The sequence below is a fragment of the Anabrus simplex genome, chromosome 9 (genome assembly GCF_040414725.1).
Source record: "Anabrus simplex isolate iqAnaSimp1 chromosome 9, ASM4041472v1, whole genome shotgun sequence".
Lineage (NCBI taxonomy): Eukaryota > Metazoa > Arthropoda > Insecta > Orthoptera > Tettigoniidae > Anabrus > Anabrus simplex.
Window position 1 is genome coordinate 67,070,561 of NC_090273.1, and position 20,738 is coordinate 67,091,298.

The 20,738-nt window shown below is 39.7% G+C and overlaps 1 protein-coding gene across 1 annotated transcript in view; it reads right to left on the reverse strand.

Moving 5' to 3' along the window:
• Positions 1-20,738, reverse strand: part of xmas (RRM_XMAS2 and SAC3_GANP domain-containing protein xmas) — a 224,530-nt gene that overhangs the window by 12,131 nt on the left and 191,661 nt on the right. The window contains exon 24 of the mRNA XM_067154007.2: positions 13,176-13,443. Coding sequence (XP_067010108.2) covers positions 13,176-13,443 — 268 coding nt within the window. The remainder of the gene's footprint in view (positions 1-13,175; positions 13,444-20,738) is intronic.

The window sequence follows — 20,738 nt, forward strand, 5'->3', positions numbered from 1 at the left end:
GGTGACTAAAACCTGAAGTCTATAATAGTAGTAGTATTCGTATTTCCTAAACATATGTCATGTCTGAGCTAATGTTATTTTTCAGAATTCCCAAAGGAATGTCACAAATGAACCTATAAAAACTGTTTGTTCTTTTGTTTACTGCTAAGTAATTTGTAATCGATATTTTGTAACAATATTAAGCATTAAATTTCATGGTATTCTAATGAGGTAACAATTTTTGTGTTTCACCCAAAAGGTATGTCAAGCGCTGTGCAGTACCGTACGGTAAGAAGCCCTCATTTAGAAACCAATCTTCCAATTTTTGGAAAAATTACTTAAATGTTCTCTAATATGTGAATGCTGGGAATATTAAATAAAAATTTAAAAGTTGAAAACTGAAAACTCCGGCATTCCTGGATTAAAAGAATTAATGCATTAATGTTATTAATGTTTGTGGAGTCTAATACCTCTATTTAATAACTACAGTTTTACACCATTAATTTACTGAATTAAATTATTTCGACACACATAAGTATTAAATTCTTTAAATTATTATTATTATTATTATTATTATTATTATTATTATTATTATTATTATTATTAGGATGATGATGATTATTATTATTATTCTTGTAATATGTATTAGTACTACATTATTTTATTATTTATCAATCACTATTATTACCTAAATATATGGCCTGATTCCAGTTGAAGACTAGGTCAGGAATGGAATGATGCTCCTCCACCTAGCTCCAAGTATTTGAAGTGTGTCGCTGGAGAAGTCTGTCATGCCACTTACAAGCGATATTCGATGAATAAACAAAAGAAGTAATGATTATGTATCTGTACTGGAATTAACTTGAAACTGACAGGGCAAATTGTAGATCCAAGTGAAAACCTGTCCAGTCTCCAATTTGTCCAGCACAAATTTCACTAAATAAGTATATTTTTTGTAAATAGAGATATTATCTATATATTAAAAGAGTTTACTAAAAATAGCTTTGACAAATCTGCCCGTCCATTCTACTGGACCAATTTGCTTCATTTTTATTTTATTCTCTCCAAATTACCTGCCAGTGAATCACGAGACATTGATAGGTCTCTAAGTGCAACCAGCTTTAAGTAATCATAAAATCAAATCATTAAATGATCGCTCCAATAACTGCAGGTGAAGGCTTACCCTAACCCACAATACAATGTGTACTTAGCAGGTTGCTAAGCGGACTAACACTTTCATTAACATTCTATGTGAGTTTCATCCTTAGTAATGTTGTTGCATGCATTCATCCATGTTTGATTACTACGTGTGAACCCAGAGAGTACACACTTCCTCTGATCACGGAAGAATACTATTCCCTGCTAGATCCTCTTCGATTCTGTAACCTTTCCCAGCTTCCAATATTCAACAAATGGAAGAGCGTTCCTAGTAACTTACTAGCCGCTAAGAGAAAAAAGTCTACGTAAAAACAGACCCCATCATGACATACAACTTAGACATTATCTGGAACACCTATCAAAGGATGACCTAGCTGCATCAGAAAGAATGAAGGCCATGCATCTTAAAAAAATTCTCTGCCAGACAAAAAACGCTCCTTCGAGACTAATCTATGAGCTCACAAGACCATTGTTCTGTATAGAAGAACTGCGATTAAAAATACTATTGCCTTCTACGACACAATCCAAGTTTTACATCAAGAACTGCAGGATAAACAAATGAATATATGGGTAGAATTTTGCCAAACAGACAGCATTATGATGACAGAATGGATGAATTCTGACTACAAACTGTAGAATACCATAACACGCTTCTTATTAAATGTTCATAAAACCATTGAAAAGGGCAGGCAAAACAATATGACTGCGACAGGCATATCAAGACGAGTTGTCTGACCTATTTATAACGAATGCTGCAGAGCAGCACGTATCCTCTAATTAAACATTATCATAATTACTGAATTAATAGACCGACATAAAATATGTTTATATCATAATGAAGCATGTTCTTGTGTCAGCCAACTTTGCACAGCAGGAATTAATCTGTATCGAGTGGCTGCACTCCCAAGTTGGAGTCAAAGTCGGGGTCAGCAAACGAGTGGGAGCTGTTGCCATAACTCAAACTGACAGGCGACATGTACAGCGTGCACCCTTCCCACTCTCCTACCATGTGGCAACACCATAGCGGGTCCCATTTCACCCACATCTTCCCTTGGCCTATACCCTCTCTTCCACTTTAGTCTACTCAGAAGATGGCCTGGAGAACAGTAAACATTTGTCCAATATATACTTAGCATAGTTCTATGATATTACAAAAGTGATGAGCAGCATTTGTCATTTCAAGAAGAAGAAGAAGAAGAAGAAGAAGAAGAAGAAGAAGAAGAAGAAGAAGAAGAAGAAGAAGAAGAAGAAGAAGAATTGTATGGTTTCAGCAACCATGTGTAAGCATTTTAATATGTCATCCAGGCTGCTTGGGCTTTCAATTTCGACGTTCTGTTTTCCCCTACCAGATGGCACAGTAAACTGGATCTCTGTCGCATGACATCTGGCTGAGTTTTAATTAATTTTGTCAGGTAAAGACCAAATGTGTCTGTCACCAGAGATCTTTCACATGCCAACACCATACAACCTTTGCCAGATTTGAGCCCAAGATATCGGGGTCTGGAGGCCAATACTCTATTTTTAATTCCAATATAAATGGTCCATTATTGGAAATTACAAATTTTTCAGCTAACATATTCTTGGTTGCCAGCGTTTTGCCCCAGTGTGCCAATGGAATTATGAATTTACTCATTCAGAAGAAAGATTTCATGTTCCCTATAGGAATCAAAATCTAAATCACTCTATTTTTAGCAGAGAAATGTCCGACTCCATGGCTGAATGGTTAGCGTGTTAGCTTATTGTCCAAGGAGCCCTGGGTTCGATTCCCAGTTGGGTAGGGGATTTTAACCTTCTCTGGTTAATTCTGATGGCTTGAGAGCTGGGTGTGTGCACCATCTTCAGCATTAGAATTCATCACAGACAGGGCCCCATATTCACAGATGCGCAGGTCACCTGTAAGACCTGCACTAGGCCTCTCCGGAGGCCATACACCATTAAAGCAGAGAAGTACACACTTTTACTGGCAAACAAAGGATAAACAGCCCAACAATAACGTACTCCTTCCTTTCAGTCGTGCTTGTACTCGGTGATCACCTTCTGTCAGGAAGTGTACAGGTTAAGGAAACATCGAGAGCAATAAGCTACCAGGAAGAACATGTTTTGTAGTACTTACCATAAGTAAAATACTGGTCCAAATTTCCAGTATAACTTCTGAGAGTAGAGGAGAGAGTAGGAAAAGCTTGTGCAGGTTGCGGTGTATCTGACTTCTGCGCAAGGGTCGTTAGGAGCACAGGAGAAAGGTGATGTCTATGGTTTGCTGTTCAAAGAGATAGGATCAGAGATAACTGGAAACTGAATATTCAGAATAAGGGGTAAGAACACAAAACTTACTTTGTTTTACACAGGAAAAATCAATCTTGAACTAAAGACTAAGGAAGCGGTTGAGAAATTCAATAGAAAAATGATACAATACAATAGTACTGAAAGGAATTACAAGATATACAGAAGAAGAGTGACTTCCCAAGGCAAGAACATAAGCCTCTCTGAATGGTTAAGACAGAGTGATGGCATATTCAAAGCTTATGCAGTTTTTATAGAGAATTCCATTGGCTTATTAAGGTAAACAAAGTTAATAAGTACAAAGAAGTCATAACTGTACAAAATTATAATCGTTACATAAGTCCAGCTCTGGCTAACTGGTTAGCATGCTGGCCTTTGGTTCAAGAAGTCCCAGGTTTGATTCCTGAATGGGTTCGGGATTTTAACCTTCACTGGTTAATTCCTCTGGCTCGGGAACTGGGTGTGTGTGCCGTATTCAACATTAGATTTCATCCTAAGTAGGGCCCCATCCTTGGGTGTCAACTCACAAGACCTGCAGCTGGCCTCTTTAGAGGCCATATGCCATTATTATATCACCACATAACATACGTCAACTATTAAAAAACACTTATCTTGAATCCTTCTAAACAGTATGCAAGTGTCCTTTACTCATCAGCATATATTCATGGCTCCCAGCCGTACAATAGCATGCAGAGCACAACGTACACACACTGCTCTCAGTCGTGAGAAGCTTCATCAGATTTGAGCCCGTATTTTGAGTATTCTGCCAAGAGATACCATGACGTGTTTACCATTTGAAAGAGGAAAAATTGCATTATGCAAAAAATATTACATCTGATTATTTCCACTAGTTCACATTCCATCTGACATTATATAAGTGAATGCCCACGCCGTCTCCATCCACGGCCCGTAACAGTAATGATGTCGCGTAGAAGGCTACTGTAAGCAAGCAGTGATATTTCTGAAATTATGAATAGAAGAAAGAGTGAAAACAAGTTGGAAATGTCAGACTGTGGAGAACTGTTTAATGGTGGTGGTGGTGATGAGATAATCATATGGCCTCGTCTACCATGTGTGGCATTCTGATTTGATGCCGTCTAGGACTGCCTGTGCGTCAATTTTGACATTCTGGCAGCATAAACCGGATCTCCCTTGGGTAATCTATGGCTGAGTTATTTAATTAATTTTGTCAGGTAAAAAAACATGTCATCAGGGATCTTTTTACATGCCAACATCATATGATATGGAGTGTCAAATGGCCTTTCTTCCTTGCTTCAAAAATCTGACCACCTCTGCCAGGTTTGAGCCCATGATCTTTGGATCCAGCGTCCAACTCACTACCACTGATCCATACTGAGAGAGAAAATGGTAACTGGAAACTGAATATTCAGAATAAGGGGTAAGAACACAAAACTTACTTTGTTTTACACAGGAAAAATCAATCTTGAGCTAAAGACTAAGGAAGGGGTCAAGAAATTCAACAGAAAACTGGTACAATAAAATAGCACTGAAAGGAATTACAAGACATACAGACATACAGAAGAAGGGTGACTTCCCAAGGCAAGAACATAAGCCTCTCTGAATTTCTGAAAATAATGAATGGTGTGGGTTACTGTAGTCACATCCTAGTTCGTGAACCATGGGCAACGGCTGGGTGGCCTAGTAAGTGGTCCTGAGAGTCGGGATACCAGTTTCTATGGAATGGGAGTGGTCATCTTGGACATATTCTGAGTCAAGGACCTCCTTGTGCTCAGGCGGCTAGGACTATACAATTCACCAGTGGTCCATAACCCGTTAGAGGAGAGATCCTCACTTGGACTATGTGCAAGTAGGGTAGCATCCTGCTTCATGAATTTACTGAGCTCAGAACATTTTAAGCAAGCTTCGGACCTATGGGAGTAACAGAGTCCCACTCCCATTTGACAGGCGAGGGACTCCTTGAAAACAACTTGGTGAACGAAATGGAATTCGATGGGGAGCTATCAATATTAATGGGACTTATGGAAGAAAGAAAGTAGAACTGGCTGAGTCAGCAAAGAGGATGCATCTGGATGTGCTAGGAGTAAGTGATATTCGGGTAAAGGGACATAAAGAGAAAGAGATAGGAGATTATAAAGTGTACTTGACGGGTATTAGAAAGGGAAGGGCAGAGTCTAAGGTAGGGCTCTTTATCAGGAATACCATTGCATGCAACATAGTTTCTGTTAGGCACGTAAATGAGCGAATGATGTGGGTGGATTTGTCAGTTGGAGGAATTAGGACTAGAATTGTCTCCGTGTATTCACCATGAGAGGGTGCAGATGAGGATGAAGATGACAGGTTTTATGAAGCATTGAGTGACATTGTGGTCAGGGTCAACAGCAAAGATATTATTGTGCTAATGGGCGATTTCAATGCGAGAGTTGGGAATAGAACTAAAGGATACGAAAGGGTGATTGGTAAATGTGGGGAAGATATGGAAGTTAATGGGAATGGGAAGCATTTGCTGGACTTCTGTACTAGTATGTGTTTAGCAGTTACGAATACATTCTTCAAGCATAAGGCTATTCAACGCTACACATGGGAGGCTAGAGGTATCAGATCCATAATGATACCGAGCTTGATAGCTGCAGTCGCTTAAGTGCGGCCAGTATCCAGTATTCGGGAGAAGTAGGTTCGAACCCCACTGTCGGCAGCCCTGAAAATGGTTTTCCGTGGTTTCCCATTTTCACACCAGGCAAATGCTGGGGCTGTACCTTAATTAAGGCCACGGCCGCTTCCTTCCCACTCCTAGCCCTTCCCTGTCCCATCGTCGCCATAAGACCTATCTGTGTCGGTGCGACATAAAGCAACTAGCAAAAAGAAAAAAAAAAAAAAGATCCATAATAGACTAGATCTTAACTGATGTCGAATTCAGGAAATCTGTTAGGAATCTACGAGTTTTCCGGGGATTTTTCAATGATACAGACCTCTATCTGATCTGTAGTGAACTAAGTATCTCTAGGCCTAGTTTTGAGTAATTGAGGTGAACTCATAATAGATCCCAGGGAATCATTGGAGAGGTGGAGGGAATATTTTGAACATCTCAATGTAAAAGGAAATCATCCTGGTGGTGTTGCAAACAGGCAAGCTCATGGGGAGGAGGAAAATGATGTTGGTGAAATTACGCTTGAGGAAGTGGAAAGGATGGTAAATAAACTCCCTTGTCATAAGGCAGCAGGAATAGATGAAATTAGACCTGAAATGGTGAAGTATAGTGGGAAGGCAGGGATGAAATGGCTTCATAGAGTAGAAAAATTAGCATGGAGTGTTGGTAAGGTACCTTCAGATTGGACAAAAGCAGTAATTGCACCTATCTATAAGCAAGGGAACAGGAAGGATTGCAAAAACTATCGAGGTATCTCATTGATTAGTATACCAGGCAAAGTATTCACTGGCATCTTGGAAGGGAGGGTGCGATCAGTCGTTGAGAGGAAGTTGGATGAAAACCAGTGTGGTTTCAGACCACAGAGAGGCTGTCAGGATCAGATTTTCAGTATGCGCCAGGTGATTGAAAAATGCTATGAGAGGAATAGGCAGTTGTGTTTATGTTTCATAGATCTAGACCAGTGGTTGCCAACCTTTGCCAGCCGACGCCCCCCTTTTCAGATACGGGTGGTCATCGCCCCCACCCTCGTCGCTTCTATAACCTCTCTGATATACTGACGTGGAGGATATAGACCTAACCTAATGACACCACATAAAGAATTATTCTATTATTCAATTATTTATGAAAAATAATATGAAGTACGCACTTTATATCTATGACATATTAACTTCATTTTAGCACAATACAAAGAACACACATTTACAATAAATCCTTCAATTAGTCAACAAATGTCAGTGAGAGGGTTGACACTGTTTTCTCTTGGTAAGATTCCGTATGTTTGCTTTGATATTTGACAGAGCACAGCAGAAATCACTTGCAACATCAAGCCGACAGCGCTGCTTTGCTTTTATGTCACTCAGCGTTGAAAATCCTGACTCGCATAAATATGTCGTTGAAATTGGGACAATGACACGCAATGCTACTTTGGCTATTTCAGGATACAGTGCAAGACAGTTTACCCAAAAGTCGCCCAGTGCTAATATTTTGTAATCATCTTTTAGCTTTGAATCACACTTCAAATCTATGGCTTCTTCTTGAAGTTTTGCTGGCAGTGCTTCAATGTCAATGGCAAACGGATTTCTTGTTAAAATCCAGGACAATTCATCTGACAAGATATCAGGAAAGTAGGAATTGAATTCTTGTGCCAGGGAATCCAAATGTGACTGAATTTGCACCTTAAATTTATTACAATCACGTTCATTTTCCGGCAAAATTTCATTAAGGCGGTGAAAGGATGAGAAGTTGTTCAACTGAAGCTGGCATTTCCATAACTGCATTTTTTCCAGGAAAGCTCTGATGGCATCATAAGCAAGCATAATACTGGAGGTTTTGCCTTGGAGCTATAAGTTCAAACTGTTCAAAGCTTCAAAAAAATTGCAAAGACATGCCAATGAGACGATAAAATTGGCATCAGTAAACACTTCATACAGATCGTTCTTACCGTAACCAAGAAGAAAAATTTCAAGTTCAGACTTTAATTCGAAGAGCCGAGCCAACATGTTCCCTTTTGATAGCCAGCGAACCTCTGTGTGGAAAAGGAGAGTTTTGTGATCGGTTTGAAGGTCAACACAAAGGGCTTCAAACAATCTTGTCTGTAAAGAACTTATCTTCACAGAGTTCATAATTCTTATAGCGACTTTTAGAGTGTTATTAAAATCTTGGGGCAAGGTTTTGGCCGTCAAAGCATGGCTGTGAATTATACAGTGGGTTCCCATGATGTTTGGATTTTTATCTTTGGCCAATTTGAGAAACCCAGAATGTGACCCGATCATAGCAGGTGCACCATCCATATATATACCCACTACATTTTCCCAGTAAAGTCCATGTTCTTGGAAAAAACTATCGATGGCAGAAAACACACCACAAGCTTTCGAAGTTGTTTTCAAACATTAGGAGAATAACATTTCTTCTCTTAAAATTCCACTGTCGACAAACTGACAATATACAATCAGTTGACAACAATGGGCCACATTGGTTGTTTCATCACACTGAAATGAAAACACTGGAGATGCTTTCACCTTCTCCAAAATTTGCATTTCTATGTCTTCTGACAGTTCTTGAAGTCTGCACTTCACTGTGTTATCGGAAAAATAAATTTTAGACAATTTCTGCCGACTCCCTTAACCCAAAACTATATTTGCAGCTAATAACATACACAGCTTTACCAATGTTTCCCCAATTGTGTGTGCTTTTTTGTCTTTGGCAATCAGAAGAGCTAGTTCATATGATGCTTCCACTGCTTTCTCATTTTCTTGGTTAAAAGTACCCAATGAATTTAATTTCATACATCTTAGTGAGTTGAGTTTAGTTGTAAAAAATTCTGTGGGTTTGTCTTTTAAGCCTGAATGATTCGAGTTTAAATGTCTCTCCAAACGCACGGGCCTCATCGCATCGTTACTCAGAACACAATGGCAGATTACGCATTGAGGCTGTTGTATTCCGTTACGTTTAACAACTGTGAAGCCATATTTAATGTAGTCATCATTGTACAGTCTCTTCTTGGACATCGTTTTCAATTTTTTTTAAAGTCACAATATTAAATAACACAATTCACACCGTCGCACTTTTACAGCAAAGCATACACAACATTCACAATAAACAACTTGACAGACACGTCCAATGCGAAAGTATACGAGGCACAGAATTAACAGTCAAAGGGCCTGGTCACTGATGGTCTATCGGCGATGAGTTGTCATGGCCATTACAGCGCCATCTCTGATGGGACAGTTGTACTATGTAGCTCTCACCAATTAGACTGCAAGGGAAGAATAAGAATGTGTACGGATGGGAACAGAGCATTCAAGGATGAGCTAACCACAAAACGAGTCTATATGCTGCAGGGTGAGAGGGAAGGAGGAACTTCCACTACATTTGTTGCTTCTGAAACTCCGATTTTCTTTGTTCTTCAGAGTTAATGTCGACTCCTGACTGTAGTAACTTATTGCCAGTTAAGATCTTTGGTGAGAAAATGTCACTGTTTCATTAATTGCTGTGGTCAAACATTAATTAGTTGTAGCCCAAAATACCAGCAGGCCTACATAGAATTTCACGCTAGCCGTGAAAGCCTAACATGTTATATTAAATAAATTATTATAATTTAGCCTACTATTATTGCCTTATCTCCTGTTGTTCTCGCTACTAGATCAATTTGATATAATATCGACATTTATACGATTACCTCCTTCATGTAATATATTTTGTTTATGAGAAAAACCTTGTACAGTATGTAACAATAATATTGGAAAATGAGAGCAACTACTACATCGTTGATGAGTTGAAACATGTCGCGTATGGTCATAGTTTACTTTCACGCAAGAAGGTCCACAAAGTGTGCTATTAAACGTGCGTTGAGTGCTCTTGTTTACGCACCTGCTCTCAGGCTACATTTCGCTCCTCACAACACAGCAAATTCCTTATTTCACCTCCACCCTCATGGCTCTGCAGAGGTTTGTGCCTACAGATGACAATTACCAGTGCTTTTGAACGACTGACTTGGCGCGACAATCACTTGGAGAGATTTGAAAAATGTTTATTACACAAAATTGTAATATTCAAGTTAAAATCACTTCACATCCCCCCCCGATAAAGCCCCATGCCCACCTAGGGGGGCACACCCCCCCAGGTTGGGAAGCCTTCATCTAGAGAAAGCATATGACAGGGTACCGAGGAAAAAGATGTTCGCTATACTGGGAGACTATGAAATTAAAGGTAGATTATTAAAATCAATCAAAGGCATTTATGTTGACAATTGGGCTTCAGTGAGAATTGGTGGTTGAATGAGTTCTTGGTTCAGGGTACTTACAGGGGTTAGACAAGGCTGCAATCTTTCACCTTTGCTGTTCGTAGTTTACATGGATCATCTGCTGAAAGATATAAAATGGCAGGGAGGGATTCAGTTAGGTGGAAATATAGTAAGCAGTCTGGCCTATGCTGACGACTTGGTCTTAATGGCAGATTGTGCTGAAAGCCTGCAGTCTAATATCCTGGAACTTGAAAAGAGGTGCAATGAGTATGGTATGAAATTTTTTTTTTGCTAGGGGCTTTACGTCGCACCGACACAGATAGGTCTTATGGCGACGAAGGTATGAAAATTAGCCTCTCGAAGACTAAATTGATGTCAGTAGGTAAGAAATTGAACAGAACTGAATGTCAGATTGGTGATACAAAGCTAGAACAGGTCAATAATTTCAAGTATTTAGGTTGTGTGTTCTCTCAGGATGGTAATATAGTAAGTGAGATTGAATCAAGGTGTAGTAAAGCTAATGCAGTGAGCTCGTAGTTGCGATCAACAGTATTCTGTAAGAAGGAAGTCAGCTCCTGGACGAAACTATCTTTACATCGGTCTGTTTTCAGACCAACTTTGCTTTACAGGAGCGAAAGCTGGGTGGATTCAGGATATCTTATTCATAAGTTAGAAGTAACAGACATGAAAGTAGCAAGAATGATTGCTGCTACAAACAGGTGGGAACAATGGCAGGATGGTACTCAGAATGAGGAGATAAAGGCTAATTTAGGAATGAACTCGATGGATGAAGCTGTACGCATAAACAGGCTTTGGTAGTGGGGTCATGTGAGGAGAATGGAGGAGGATAGATTACCTAGGAGAATAATGGACTCTGTTATGCAGGGTAAGAGAAGTAGAGATAGACCAAGACGACGATGGTTAGACTCCGTTTCTAATGATTTAAAGATAAGAGGTATAGAATTAAATGAGGCCACAACACTAGTTGCAAATCGAGGATTGTGGTGACGTTTAGTAAATTCACAGAGGCTTGCAGACTGAACACTGAAAGGCATAACAGTCTATAATGATAATGTATGTATGTATGTATGAATGAATGCGATGTTGTAAGGTTGGATTCGAGTAAAAAAATCCAACAAATGAACAGTGGAAATGGGGGGAGGGGAAAAAAGGTACGAAGACAACTCTGAGGCCCATAAATTTCTTGTGGATTAGCTCATTCCTGACTGCTTCAGAATTTTCCACATCCTGAAAATCTACTGAAATACCAAAAAAGCATTTCATTTTATAATAAAACGTTTGCATGATGACTTACAAAAGTCAAACAGCTGCAACTAATAAATTAAAAGTTCACATGACAACCTCTGGGTATGTGCAGAGCTAGAGATGTGTTTTGCCAGCGAGAGAACCTCCTCGCCACAGTACGTCATTTTTACTATTTCAGAATATTTTCCAAAAATGTAACACGTATGATTCTTTAAACTGATGCATGAAATGTCAAACTGTAATTACAAATCATCGTCATTGTTGTTGATTTTCCACTCCAGGAGACCAGGTGTGGAAATGAATAAGCCTTCTCCATAAACTTCTGTCTTGCCACTACATTTCTTCCAGTTTCTTTTCCCATTTTGGGCCCTCCTTGTCAGATCTTTATTTTATCTGCTTCATCCAGCCATCACTAGGTCTGTCTCGCAGTCCTTTTCCAGCTAATCTTTCTTGCAAAGTAAGCATTGGTGATTCCATCTCATAATGTAGCCAAATCATTTCAGTCATGATTTTTCTTATATATCAAACGCACTCGCTTATGGCCCTAATTCAAGCCAGACTGGTTTGTTTCCTATTCTGTCTCTTCCGTATGCTCAACTTAAGGAACTACATTTCTATTGCTTGTAACATAGTTGATTGTTGTCCCTACTAGCCAGGATTCCAGCTTTCAATCCATACGTTAGAATGGGTAGCAAATAAGTCTTCTAAAGTGACACTTTCGCTTTTTGGGGAAGCTTTTGTCCCACAATACAAGGTGTTAATTTTATTCAAGCCTGCTTGCAGCTGCATCATGGCCTCAGGCACTAACCACTCACCTGTCGAAACTCCAGTCCTTTCGGAGGGCCGCTTCTCTATTTCCTTGCACCTGACCGACCTTGCATTCTGAGCTGATTGCTATTCATTAATGGGTGCGCAAGCTGTCTGTGCCTGTGGGACTTCAATGCTCAACAGAAGGCCTGAGGTGCAGTTCAGTTGTAAGGAAAAAAACAGTCAATATCTCAAAAGAAGAGTTGCAACAAATTAATGAAAATTTGTTAAGACACTACAATACTGGTCTCGTAGCACAAGAAGAACATTTCCAGCATCTTCTTTGAAAGGTAAGGTACTCTTGTCCATTCGCCCCTTTTATGTTGATGCACAAGAATGTGTGAACGTCAGCCCTCGTACAGGGCGTGGTGCATGCTCGAAGTCACAGTGCAACTGCAAGCGGGCCTGAATAAAATGATGACCCTATAGTTGGAAAAAAGAAAATGTAGAAGGTTGCAATTGCTTTAACCCTGCTGCTAATTCCATATGTAATTTGTTGAATATGGTTAAATGGATACACTAAGTGATTGTATGAGCAACACTTTCACACCATTCATTACAGCAACTGGCTGTATAAGGAATGGTGTTATTAGCATTGCTCATACCTCAGTCACTTTGATATTGTCAAAGCTAAGTATGAGACTGAGGTAGGTCAATGAAAGTAACAAGTAGATACAGCCTAAGCTTTGTATCTCACCAGAAATAGTTCTGTTTCACAAGTTAATACAAGTATATATATTTTCTTAAATTATGTGATATAAACATAGGGAACTCTACACCAACAAACTCAGAATAAGGGTAACCAAAACCACCTACCTTCCTGGTAACATATTAAATAAAACAAGATCGTTCTTCAAAGCAATTTCATTCTCTTTTATTTTAGCCTCCATTTCTGCTAACTTCAGCTTAGCCTCCTTGAAGAAAGCTCTCACTTCAGTGTTCTCCCCCTTCAGTCTCAACATGTGATCTGGACTTGGTTTCGTGGTTTTAATATCTTGTGATTCCAACTTTGGCTTCTTTGCACTGTGAAGTTCAAGTAGCTCCTCAGACCATTTGTTTGCCACCATGCCGATATCTATGATATCTGTAAATACAAATAACACAACAATTTACATTTTAGAGAGACTATAAAATGGGTGAAGGGAGAAAGGAAAAATATGACAAAGAGCTGAAGGTGAGGTTTGCAGCCACTGTGGTGTGGGGAGCAAACAGAGAGGAAGTACAAGGTCAACAAGACATAATGAGTGAGTATACTGGTCAATATGGAATGACAATACACATAGAGGAAAGCAAAACAATGCTTCTATGTACAAGCTTGTAGGCCATGGTCCAGAAGAAATGTGGTCTCCAGACATTACTCCAAAGACGTTCTGCAATCAGAAGGGTCTGCACTCCCAAAGGTCAGCAGCGGATTGAGGGAGAAGACCTTAAAATTATAGGAAGCTTCAAGTAGTTGGGAAGCAAACTGATGCAGGGATGAACATGGAGATCATTAAAAGGATACAAGTAGGAAATGCATTTTACCAGAGTGTGAGGAACTTGGTCTGGAAGAAGGAAGTACCAAGGTGATATATAAGATGAATTATTGCCCCGCACTGACATCTCTATCAGAGCCCTGGATAATAACGAAAAGATGGGAGATAAAATGCAGGCTAGTGAGCAAGATTTTTAAGTAGTATGATAAGAAAGACAAGAAAGGGCAGTGTAAGAAATGAAGACATCAAAGCAGAAAAGCTCTCTGACAGAATGGACAGAAATAAACTGAGGTGGTTTGGACATATTAAGAGGATGGAAGAGGGAAGGATACTGAAGTAGATGATGGAGGTTAAGACTGAACGAAAACAAGAGGTAGATAAAGGTGAGCGGACTTGATCGAGAACAGCACAATAACAATGTTGTGTAGCTATAGCTAGCCTGGTGCGGCCCTGGTAAGGGAGATGCTCCGACGAGGGCAGACGGCGGCCTCTGCTGTGTATAGGGGAAACTACGTGTAAGTGTGATGAAGGACAGAGTTATGTGTGGTGTATGAGTTGCAGGGATGTTGAGGACAGCACAAACATTTAGTACCCGAGCGAAGGGATTTAACCATTTACGGTTACAATCTCAGACCAGGCCGGAAATCAACCCCGGGGCCCTCTGAACTGAAAGCCACTACACTGATCATTCAGCCAAGGAGCCAGACAGCATAATAATAAGTGGTTAGTTTTAAAATTGTCATCATTTTGGTACACAGTGTGACCGATTATTACCTAACTCTGCACGTCAGAACCACATCAAATAGGGTGGCCTCGAATCCATTACCCAAAGAAAAAGACAGCAAAGGTCGGGCAAGGAAAAGCAATTCATGGTCGAGCACGAGAAATGGTATGTGCCCTTTGAGTGTACTTTGAGCTGGGCAGCTCTTCTTAAAATAAGTATGAATACAGTCATAAATATAGGCAACACGAATGAGAAGAAGAAGAAGAAGAAGAAGAAGAAGAAGAAGAAGAAGAAGAAGAAGAAGAAGAAGAAGAAGAAGAAGAAGAAGAAGAAGAAGAAGAAGAAGAAGTTGGGCCTTATTGTGGACTGCTGGAAACTCGAGGGAAAGTGAAATACTATTACAAGGGATGAATCATATTGACTTAAGAATATTTGATACAATTTGTTAGAAGAACATACGGTGAAACCTCGTTAGTGCATTCCTCATTAACACGATTTCCCGCTTAGCACATCGTAAATTCAAAGTCCCGATTCTCATAGTACAGTATTAAATCTACATAAAAATTCCTCACTTATTGCATCACAATTTTTTGCTATTACCGCTTAGTACTATCACGTTTGTCCTAGCGCTGAAAATGTTACTGTTATTTGTCATCCCTTGTGAAAGAAACACAATTTCCAACTCGGTTAAGAATCGTTGTTACAGTTGCGTGATTACGGGAAACGGCCTTCCTGAACTTCACAGGATAAGTTGCACTTTCGGGGAGCAAGCCGTTAGCCTCACAAATGTTCAGTTTTGCTTGCCAGTTAGCAGCAAGATTGCTGAATAGCATAGTGAGCCCGTTTGTGGTTGTATTTCGCATTCCATTCAGTAGCTAGAAATTTATTTTGTGTTGAGTGGTACAGTGAAGTGTAGCGAATATTTGTTGTGTGATACAGTACCGGTAGCCTATGTCTGGATTAGAAACATAATCGTGTGAAAATGACTAGCGTGGTGCATATTGGTCTTGTGATAGCCTAGTTATGGATTCAGAAAATGTTGTGAAATTCCTAATAATGAAGACAAAATTAAAATCTGGCAGAAAGTGGATTGGCGTAAGCGCGCGGAGGTCGCGAATGTTAAAACTCGCACCTTCGAGTTTCGACTTGATCACTCAAGTTGGTCGAAGTTTTGTTTGATTCAAAATGGCGGCCAAAGTCATTCCTGGCAGCTGCATATGGTCGAGTGTAACCTCCAATTCATTGTCTAAGAGTGTGGCCAGAAATAATGTTTAATAACCCACTGTTTTAGAAAGAGTGTGATCTGCAATAATACTTTGATATTTTTGTTGGCCCTCGTGCACATGTTTTCATATTTGTTGTCTTTTGTCTGATTTTTTTTTTAACCACCTTTCAGTATTTTCATATTTGTTCTCTTGTGTTTTTCACACTTGTTAATACTTCCCTCTCATCTTTAGAATGGTAGATAGGCCTATAGTTTTCACTACACTCGCAGATACACAACGTAAAATGCCCTCATGTCGAAAAAATCGTATCTAGTGTTTCCATATCCTTGTTGGATAGCTTTTATTCATATTTTCATTAGTACATTAGTACATTTTCTCGCTTAATATGTTCATTTTCCTTGTACCCTGCAGAAACGTCTTAATGAGGTTTCACTGTATTTGTATTGGTCCACTTGTTCAATACAATATTGATAGAAGCCACTTAAAACCAAATGGTATGTACAGTCATAAAACAAGGACGTTTCAACCTTTTATGCTATCTTCAACAACTATATATTTTATTTTACTCGAGTCAGAAGCTATACAAATTTTAACATTACAAAATGAAATAAAGACATCTTAAAATTTCTGAACTGAAATATGTGGAGAAAGAAACATGATTAATGGAAAAGTTTAGTGTTGACACATTGAAAGTTTTTTAAAACATCATGCATTGTTTTTCACAGTCTTGATAGAAGACCATTATAGCCACAGTCCAATGATAATTATAAAATATGCCTGGCTGGAGGAGTTGTTTCTTGGTTATTCGTTGGACCTTTTGTCATACACAGTATATGGTAAAATGTGGGCATCAATATGGAACATGAGTATGAAGTTGTACATAAAGATGCAATTCCTTATTAGTTAGTTGGATGAATTTATTTTTATTATGTTTTTTTTCCTGGGTTTTGATTTGTTAAGGTTGAAAATAGGGTTAATTTCATGTCTTTTTTTCATGTATACTAGCTGAAGATGACCTAGTTGTATTAATTTTATGAGTGTACACACCATTCATTTTAAGTGGCTTGTATCAACATTGTATTGAACAGGTAGGCCAATACAAATATATTCTTTGAAAATAAAGGGCGTATGGCTTTTTTTAGTGCCAGGAGTGTTTGAGGACAAGTTTGGCTTGCCAGATGCAGGTCTTTTGATTTAACGCCTGCAGGCAACCTGTGTATCGTGATGAGGATGCAATTATGATGAAGACAACACAGTGGAATTAACTAATTATGATTCAAATTTCTGACTGTGCCGAGAATTGAACCCGGGCCCCTGTGACCAAAGGCCAGCATGCTAACCATTTAGCCATGAACCAGGACATTCTTCTAAAGAATTGTATTAAAAAGTGAGACAATTCCATAAACTGTCATTAACATTGATAATTTCCCAAAAAGATGCCATTCGCCACATATTTATTATTATAAGCACAAAGAACATTCTACGCTTAAAATGTCCATTTCATTTTCCAAAAAGCAGAATTTTTTCAGGGTGGTGAATCTTCTTTCTGCCTCAGCTTGCTAGCTCTGGGGTTCCAGTACGAGAAATATGCACAGTGAACAGTGCTCATCTGGGTGCAAGTAAAGGATCACGTTGCCCAAAATAACAAGAAATTTTCCGAGACTGAGGCACAAAGAACTGACTAGGGAGGGCACTGAGCGGGTTATTCCTGAGAACTGGGCAAGTGCAGTTAACTATGTAAGAAAGGAGACACAATGGTATTGGAGAAAGGAAGGAATAGTGGATGAATGTATGGACAAGACAATCATCTCTCTCGCATTCAATGGATCCAGTTTGGAAGCAGAAGCAGACGAGAGAACTAACTTGGATTCACTGCTTGGTGTAAAAATTATCATCATCATTATTACTTGTCCATAAGCTTGTGTCACATTATTGGAGTGCTCTTGAAGCAACAGCAACTTACACTGATGACCATAATTATAATATCTGTACGTTTTGCCAACTGTGGACCGTGTTAATTTGATTTTAGCTGATTCTGAGCTTTGATCCTCACCCAGTACTCCTTCATTCACTCTGCAATCTCCTGCTCTCATCTGTCCATGATGCTTGGATCCGGGATCTAACATTTTCTTGGAAACTTTTGGTGTTCTCAAGTCTCAACCTGCAAGCTTCCCTGTCATTCATTGCACCTAACTAAGGGGTTGGTCAGTCTTCACAGATCCATTCTGTAGATGTGTCCAAACAACATGGCTCTCCTTTTACTTTAATTTTGTTAATGGTTTAACGTTGCACTAACACATCAAAGGATGCAAGGATGGAAAAATGTTAGGACTGGGAAGGTAGCAGCTGTGACCTTATTAAGGTACAGCCCCCAGCATTTGCCTGGTGTTAAAATATGAAAGTGTGGAAAACCATCTTCAGGGCTGCCGAAGACAGGATTCGAACCCGCCATCTCCTGAATGTAAGCTCCCAGCTGTGTGACACTAACTATGCAGCCAACTCGCTCAATATGTTATTCTACTCTTCTGGATGGTGCCTGAGATCTTTCCTGGCCTGAGGTACAATTCTAGGTTCATTTCTTTCAATATGATCTGTCCTCTGTTCTTTGGGGTTCCAGTATCTTCCTCATAATCTTTCTCTCCACCAGTTTCCAACTCTTTGACCTATCCTAATTTTGTCAGGTTCAATGATTCAGCTGCATACAAGGCTTCTGGACGGATTGCTGTCTGGTAATGTCTGTTTTACACCAATCAAGATCTTCTTGTTGTAGGTACTCATAGTTAGTTTGTATGCTAAGTTCATCTTGATGATTCTCAATATAAGCCTCTCTTTTGCTGACAGGTTGTCAACTATCCACTCTCCCAGATATTTAAATTTCTCTGCTAATTATCATCTTTTGCTTGAGTGAAGGTCCAGATCAGAGTTTTAGGCTTGGTTGCATAAAGACATCTGACCAGAGATCAATTTAGAACCTAGTTCTGAAAATGAATCGAGATTATGACTTTGTCGCGTTGTACAAAACTGAACTTGGTTTACACATGTGTAGTTCAAATGTAATCGAAGTTCAGAAAAGTAGACATTGCAACACCGCAAAACAAATGAAATACAAAATAGCTTTGCCCGTTGGATAATACTTAAACAGTGGGATTGACCTGGCTGTGACTGTCAATAAATAAAATACGAAATTGCTTTGCCCGTTGGATAATACACGTTGCATTGAGCTTTACTATCACGTCAGGATAAAAATGTTGTCACATAGAGACCGTCGCACGTCCGTTTTTCCTTTACGGTACCTGTTACCTATGGTGATATTAAAGAGGTTTTAAATAATAAATTTGGTCACAGTGCTTTTGAGCACAGCAGAGTGAATACGTAGTTGTCAGGAAAAGGTGAAGCAACTCTGCATGTCAATAGCTAGCTCATGTTTCATACGTAGCACGAATCCGAATCAAACATGGTAGTCCCCAGCTGGCAAATGAAGCAAGTTTGAATACATTACATTTTCTCGAGAAGTACTTGGATCAATTTATGGAATAATCACAGTGCTGAATTTGTAATGTTTATAGATTAAAGGCTAGGTGTAGAAAACAGTGCAGTTACATTTTAAAAATAAAGTTAATAGCAATATCTCAGAGGATATTGACACCATTCTATATTGAACGGTCTATATGTTATTTGAGATGGACAACTTAGTTGAAAAACCCTCTATATCCCAGTAATCAGACATCTGTAAGACATGAACGTAAGCAATTCATGGAGGTTATGTTGTAGAATTAGGTTTCACTGCGTTATAAGTAGCGTAATATATGAGGGGCGTACTACATTGTTTTACACTTTATTTTTTGTATGTCCGGGTATGGTTCACATTTCACTTCTGAAGGTGGTGACGTGTAACTAGTGTCTTGTTCGACCGTTTGGTTACAACACACGCCCAAGGGCCAACGAATGCACTTGTCACAGCCATTTCATAACAACACTGTCAGCGTAGGAGGAGCAGACAACATGGAAAGCAACCGTCAGGGAAAGTGCTATACGACTTGATTCCTATGGAAAGAAGGCGTGACCACTAAAAATTCATCAGCGCTTGGTGGCAGTCTGTCGAGAACATGTGTTGTCAAGGAAAACAATTTACAATTGGGTGGAGGGTTGGAAAACAGGGTGCACATCAGTGGATGAGGGAACCAGTTCTGGAAGGATTGTGACAGTGTCAACACCAATCAACATTGCCCGGGTCGAACAGGCCATCCAAGGAAACAAATGCACCACATTTATGGAAATGAAGGCAGCCACAAGAATTAGCCGAAACACCCAGCAGCGGATCGTGCACGGCCACTTACAATTGGAGAAGGTGTTATCCACGTGGGTGCCTAGACTCTTGTCTGCACACAAAAAGCAGAGGTGTGGGGAAGTGCGCAGAGAACTTTTGCAACGTCATGATCAAGATCCAGCCGACTTCATGGCTAGGCTTGTGACTGCTAATGAGACATGGCTCCATTACCATGAACCACAAACGAAACAACAATCGATGCAATGGAAGCACAGGGGCAGTCCACTGCCAAAGAAATGTCAAACAGTGCCATCAGTTGGCAAGTGAATGGCGACAGTGTTCTGGGACACAAAGGGCATCATCCTCATTGACTGGCTGGAATTTGGAGCCATGATTAACAGTGCAGCATATGTGGCAACCCTTAAGCACTTACGTCGTGCCATTCAAACTAAGCGGCCAGGAAAATGGGCTAAAGGTGTGCTTCTGCAACATGACAATGCCCGGCCCCACACTAGCTGAGGAACCACCGCTGCCATTGAACAAATGGGATTCACGGTGCTGCCACACCCACCATACTCTCCCGATTTGGCACCAAGTCGGGAACATGAAGAACCCTTTGCGGATTTTGCAGAACTCCGAAAGAATGGTTTCAAGAAGGTCTGGAGAGAATGACACATCGATGGCAAA